The sequence below is a fragment of the Paramisgurnus dabryanus genome, chromosome 3, assembly GCF_030506205.2.
Source record: "Paramisgurnus dabryanus chromosome 3, PD_genome_1.1, whole genome shotgun sequence".
NCBI classification, from domain to species: Eukaryota; Metazoa; Chordata; class Actinopteri; order Cypriniformes; family Cobitidae; genus Paramisgurnus; species Paramisgurnus dabryanus.
The window spans coordinates 24,898,516-24,905,565 of NC_133339.1; the positions used below are offsets into that span (position 1 = coordinate 24,898,516).

Below are 7,050 nucleotides of genomic sequence, written 5' to 3' on the forward strand. Positions count from 1 at the left end.
ATGTAAACAACTTTGCAGTTAAAAACTGTAAAAAAAAATACAGTGGCATTTCCTTTTTCATTACAGCAATGTATTGTAAACTTTACAATTCTTAACTGTGTATTTAATTAACTGGTATATGTGCCTGTTAATAGAAATCTGTTTTGTACTTAATTACATTCAGTACATCTTACCACCATAACACATGTGGTCAAATGGATGGCCATATGTTGAAATCAAATTTATCACAAGCGCCCTTTTCATAGATTTTTGCCAATACATGTAGAGATGGTGCAGTGTCATTCACAAAACATGATGCTATGTGACATGAAAATAACGCTATAAACATCAATTAAACACCACCAATTGTAACATAAAACACCCTAATGTGCATAACTGGTAAAAAAGTATGAGAAAACATAACAATGAGAATTGTATGAACGTCCTTTTACTGTTTTTCACCATACATTTTACGATTAGTTGTATTTTTTAACTTACAAAAACAATAATTTTAACAATATTTTACTGTTAAAGTAGGCTACATGTAATTCAGTTGAATATTAGAATTTCACTATAAAATATAAGGTAATTCACAAATACATTTTACTTCAAAATCGTTATTTTACTTCATTTTACTGTAAAATTCAATGAAGTTTTATTAAATCTATTACAGCTTTTCACTGTCAAGGTTTTTTAAGAGTTAACCAAATAACGTTTTTTTTTTTACTGTAGTATTTTTACATACACTGTCAGAAATAAAGGTACAAAACTGTACCTTTTCTGTCACTGGGGCGTACCCTAAGTTTCCGTTTGATACCTTTACAGGACTACAAAACAGAATACAATTTTGGGTAGATTACCGTACCTTAAGGACCTACATTGTTAGAAAAAAGTCAAAATATGTACCCTAGCTGTCAGTGGGGCAGCACCCTTTAAAAAGGTAATTATATGGACCAATAGGTATAGATATGTAAACTTTTAGTACCAATATGTACCTTTGAGATACTAATATGTATTTTGAGGTACTAATGAGCTCTCTTTGGTCCCAGAATATACTTCTGAGGTACTAAAATAAAATCCTTAAGGTGCAAATTTGTACTTTTTGAAAGGGTACAGCCCCAGTGACAGAAAAGGTACAGTTTTGTACCTTTATTTCTGAGAGTGTATTGAACATTTTTAACAGTGTACATTCAATACCAAAACCTTTAATCACTTGTATAAATACTGTTTATTGTGTCAGATTTCATGTGCATTAATGTTGTTTACGTGTCACAAGATTTTCTTGCATCTGACCAAACAGTTTGAATTATATATTGCATTCTGGTTTTAATTTTAGTATAATGATGGCCACAAGAGGGCAGTTGAGTATCAGCAACTAAGGTACTTTACAGAACTACACAACACAAACCCATGTCAATAGTCACAAGAATAATCACCTTTCTCTAAAATGTTTGTGTAACATACACATGACTACGCATGACATACAGGTATGTCCAAATCACCTTTTCTTGTTTATAGTTGCAGTAATATGAGACAATACACATATAAAACAATTTAATTATTGAACAACAATGATTCTCGGCTTTAACGCATGAAAGTATAAGTTGCTATTGTCAGTCTGTCAAACTGATTTGAAACAACTTATGTTTCCTTTAAAATACTGTGACCAAAACATACACTGATATGAATATACAAACATAACTGTTTAATAAATTAGCTGATAACTTATGTACGCTTTTAAAGGAAAAAAAATGGCAACAGTGGTTTTAACATTATTTTCCAGATAATCTTCACTGTTACTATACAACCTTAGCAATTGCTTTAAGACAAAATTGTTAGCCTTACTCCTGACATTTAACAAAATGGATTACATCATAATATAAATGATAAACAATTTGTAGAGCAATCATTCTTCACGTTCATTTATGGAAAAATATTTGTTAAATGAATAACTAAATTGCTAATGGCCATAAGGCTTACACTTTGCAGAAATCACATTTAAAAGAAAAGAAAAGTTCAAACTGCCATTGAAACATTTGCAACTAAATATGTCTACGCAGAGCACTTGAACTGGGCCAAAAATGCTTTCACAAATCTTTAAAATATTCAGCAAGACACTCCACATCAAGTGACTTCCCACCACAAAAAAAAAAAAAAAATAAAGATTGTGTCACCACTTAAATGCCAAATATTAAATAGTAATACATGTGTATCATGTGAACAACAACTAATTGGTCATTCTATCATAAGCATCTTATATCACAAACTAAAAAAATAAAACAACAATGGATCAGAAGTGGTCGATGTTCTCAGCTTCCAACACTTCACAGGACTACTACACACATCTCATATTGACAAATGTTTGCAGACTTTTTAAGGGTAGTTACATGTGCAGCTCTTCAAATCCTCTGGCCTGGATATGAAAAGCACTTAAAGGACACTTCAAGACCAAACACAGTTTTCTCTACTCAAATCTCTCTCCTGAGAGACAGCCCTCCAAAGAACACAATTTTCAAAGTACAAAGCCTCACCAAACGCATAAATCAGGCCTCAAACAATGAAATGTAAAAAAAAGAAAACAATTGCACCATTGATTCTTAAGCCTGTGTCACTCTTTCCTCTTCTTTGATGTCATGACACTTCATAAAAAAATGAAATAAAACAATAGGTCTAAATGGATGTGTAAGTGCAAATCATGCATTATTGCAACCACCTTTAAGTTCAAATAAACATTTAAATCAGCAGCGGTTTCAAATAAGACTAAACTTTGCACATTTCTAAAATGATCACAACAAAACTGCCATTAAACAAGTGCCAAGATGAAATTATTGATGGGAAATGAATCCATTATTTGAAAACAAGCATTGTTATTAGCTTAGCAATACTACTTAGCAATATTTTGAGTTAAAAAATAACTTGCTTATGTTGAAGTTCATGTTTTCGATGAAATGAGTACTGAAAGCATTGTACTACTCATACAATACCACGGTCACTTGACTGACAGATTTTAATTTGTGGCAAGCATAAAGAAACCAGTCAATGAGCATGAAGAGGTGTGAATTGGACTCCACCATATGGCATACTGTACTGAATATACAAATGGCCCTTCTTTCCTTTTCACCAAACGCAAATGTTAAGGATTAAGTGGCTTTTATTTCAAGCAGCACAGAGCATATAGAGCAAAAACTGAGCTCAGATCAATCGGTTACGTTTATGGGTTGGGGAGTCTGTGATGACATCTGCACACTGGGCTGAGGTTCGCTTCCTATTCCCCGCGCTACCGAGATGGAGGGCCATCTCTTCCGATATGAAAGTATTCAAGTCCATGTCGTGCAGTCCGTTTCTTCTGCGGCCTGCGCTTGTGCTGCTGCTTACGTGAGTAGGTGAGCCTGGAGTGCTGGAGCGGACGCTGATGCCCGCCATCGCTCCACTTAGACCTAGAAATGAAAAAAAAGATTTACCAGTTTGTCACTGTGTGACAAAGTTTCAGATTTTTGCCTAACAAACATATTTTGAAGAATGTTTAAGTACAAATGAATCCCATAACCCAAAAGAAGTATTTACCATGTAGTGCTATAGCCTCACAAAAGGGCTGTAAATCAGTCTCTACAGATGACACACTGTCCGATGAAGGTTGTCGATTAGGAGACATGACAGTCAGTTTAGGGGCAGCTCTAGTAGTCCTTGGTGGTGGCGCTTTGCCACATAGGAAACTTATCAGATCTTCTCTTCGTATAGTTCTCCGTCGCTTTTTAACCCAGGCCAAAACGTCTTTGTTACGTCTCTGATGGCCAATTTGAATTCCTAAATCGTAACTCCTCTTGTGCGCATCAATGCTTTCTGTAGAAAAGACCACATTCAAAATTAATTAAATATGCATGGTATGAAACTTTCAAGCTTTATTTAACTGCAAATTCAAAGGGTTTAAGCCTGTACCTTTGTAAAGATTTGTCACCGCTGTAGCAGCATTCTGAAATGGAGACCAGACTGAAAGTCCTTGCTGATGGCAGACTCGATCTGCAAGACAGGAATAAAATGCTAGTTTTGCCAAACCAATTTAGTTAGGCTGACTGGTGCCAATTGGATAAGCATGGGAAATTCATTTTCTAACTTAGTAGACAATACATGTCATAATCAGCTGTTTTTACAATGGATTAAGGCATCTCATTACCACCCCAGCAGCCATTTCCAGAGAGCCATTTATTGCACAACCATAAACAGCTCCATTTTTGCTAAAATAAGACATGCTCGCCATTTTGTACTTTTGTTCACTACACTTTAGCTTAAGCAGAAACGCAACAATTAACAGTTCAAAATGTGCCCCATGCAAGTCAGAAAATAGCTGGTTATCAAAACCTTTCTACCTAAACAGTATATTTGGTTAGCAAATGTCCATTTAAGTTAGCTAAATTCGGGTATTTAAACGCATAAAACACATAATGGCTAAACCGGTAGATCTTTACGTGTTTTGGTAAGTTTAATAAAAAGAAAAGGATACGTAAGTTTAACCCACCTTCAAAAAATGTATCTTTGTAGAGCTAACTAGCCGGCTAGTTTAGGCAAGCCGGTTAGCAAGGCTAACATAACAACGGGCAAACTGTCAATCACACCGGTGTGGCTAATGCTAATTACAGCTAGCACGATTAAATTCAAGCCCGGAAATTGATTCGGATCGCTTTGTTGGTCTAACCGGGCTGTTAGTTTGTAAGATTTCGATGTGTGTGTGCTATTTGAGAAGGTTTCGGTGATATTTTCACTAGCAGGATTCTTTAGCCCGGTGGGCCGCTGATGTTTGCCCACAGACCTTTATAAAGTTGCGCTACCGCCGTGGCTGAATTCTGGAAGAGATGCCAGAGTTTCTCCTGGTTCTGTTCCACCTCTTCATCGCTGGGTTCTTCTTTTTCGGCCACCGCCAGGCACTGGCGCTCCCACTTAGAGAACCAGTATTCGGGTCCGTGTTCGTGGATTTCCGCTTCGTTCTCCTCCTTCTTCTCCTCCATGATGAATAGCGAGAAACTTCGGCGAACTTCTGGTGCTTTTCGGAGGGTTTTAGGGGGTTTAATGGTAAATTCGCGTTCTTGAAACCACGCGCTACTTGGGAAGTGTCGATTGTTACCGTTAGTGTTGAATTTATGTGTCTGCATTAAAATTTGATGAAGTGAAATGTTTTGCCTTTTGTGACGCCGAATTCTTGTTAGGCAGGACTGTAACTGCCTGTCCCAGAGGGTCGCTTTTGCCCTGCGCAGATTCTGCCTGTTCCGTTTTAAAACACGCCCTTTAAATTTGCGCATGCGTGTAGCGACTGCTTTTGATCTCTGATAACAGACGGATAAGACAATATTTTATGTAATATTCTTATATATGGCGGTTAATACTTTATTTAATTTTGTATATTTTCAAATGTATTCAAATGTTTAATTGTGTTTTTGTAGTTGTTAGGTCTACATGTGAAAAATGCTTTCATATATTTTTTGCCATATTTTATATAAAAATAAATGACAGTCAATTTGATGTGTAATCTATACATGGCCCTCAGACATATAAGACAGTTAAATTAGTTTTGGTCGAATAAATGTAATGTAGAGTTTTTACGCTGTCTGGTGATGTAAACAATTGTTGGGAGTTATAGCAGGTTGAGACAGTGTGATATCTATGAAAAAATAAGTAAAGTAAGTAATCTTTCTTTTGGAAGGTAAATTATCTTTTGTTTTAATGTCTAGAAAACTGTGTTGTTGCAATATTCTATTATTTTGCATTGCTAAGTCTAAACATGCAAATCGCAGTTGAAGAAAATTGCATCCTTTTAGATTTAGATTTATTTTTGTCATTGTTATATGATGTTTCAGACATATCCTGGTTAAGTCATTAACTCATGCACACATAGGCTATGTAATGTAAATCAGCTGTAAATAATTGTTTGCACTCCAAATGATGGTCCTATTCAAAATGACCATGTGAGCAATTCCAGCATTATAGATGTGACATTTCCAGTCAAAAATGCAGAGAACTCATTTATTACCAAGTTACTGAACCTTCTTTTTACTTTGTCATAAACCAGACATCAGAACAATATCAGTCTATGCTCATGTTTTTTTATTTTAAATGAGGGAAACATGCATGCAATGACACGTTTTTGGGAGACAACATACTTAGTATGAATACTGTGAATTAAATGCACAAACCAAACAATAATGCCCAGCAAATAAAGAAGGGACAGCTCTTTAAAGATTATTTAATAGTTTATTTTAATTTGTGTGTGCGCATTTCTGAGGAAGAAACAACGTAATGGATGTAACAAATCTAAATTTTGCCCTTACTTTACTATGGGAAATAATAAAAAGGTTTATGTAATTTTGTAACATTAATGATAGAGTTATTTTTGCATGCAGTTTAAATCTGTGTCCATTTATTTTCAAAACATGAATGATTATGCAGACAGGACCCAGCTGCTCTTTTACCCTGCCAATATTTTTGTGCAATTAAGCCCCCACCCTACCACTTCCACATTGGCTTCTCAATGCTGTAGACTAGACAGCATGTTTAATCAAAGGCCATGACCGAGAAAAACAACAACAACAACAACATAATGATAATTCCCAATGAAATGAAAAAAAAAATGCATAAAAGAATAAAATAGCAAACTTTCAATTTCATTTGTATATTTTCAAAACAATGTCCCTGTTCATTTCTGACCCTGACTTTAGGTTTAGGAAGACTCTTCTCATTATATATCAGTCAGCTATTAATTCATTATACAATTCATTTATTTTTACTGATTATACATTTCTAAATTGTTTACGTTGTAAACATTTTAACAATAAAAAAATGTTGATGTAGCAATGTTTGATTGCTAGATGAGAAATCTCAAAAAGTCATGGTTATAAATTATTTTTTAACACGTACATAACCTATAAAGATGGTGGTATCAAGAAAGCAAAAAATATAATGTTTTTCCTGTATGGGTAGAGTTTCAAACGATAAGTTTAAACTACAGAAAGAGGCAGCATTTGTGTGAATGGTGTGCGCCACTGTTTGGATCTCCATGCGGATGTGACATTTCAGAGAGGAGCG

General features: G+C 35.0%; 1 protein-coding gene across 1 annotated transcript; it reads right to left on the bottom strand.

Annotated features, from left to right (window-relative positions):
• Positions 1–1,518: 1,518 nt before the first annotated feature.
• On the bottom strand, positions 1,519–5,224 carry hapstr1a (HUWE1 associated protein modifying stress responses a). The gene is made up of 4 exons (XM_065279159.2): positions 4,784–5,224; positions 3,916–3,996; positions 3,544–3,819; positions 1,519–3,416 (listed from the first exon to the last, which is right to left on the bottom strand). The coding sequence occupies exons 1-4, from the start codon at positions 5,121–5,123 to the stop codon at positions 3,172–3,174; spliced, it is 942 nt and encodes a 313-aa protein (XP_065135231.1). The 5' UTR covers positions 5,124–5,224; the 3' UTR covers positions 1,519–3,171.
• Positions 5,225–7,050: the final 1,826 nt, after the last annotated feature.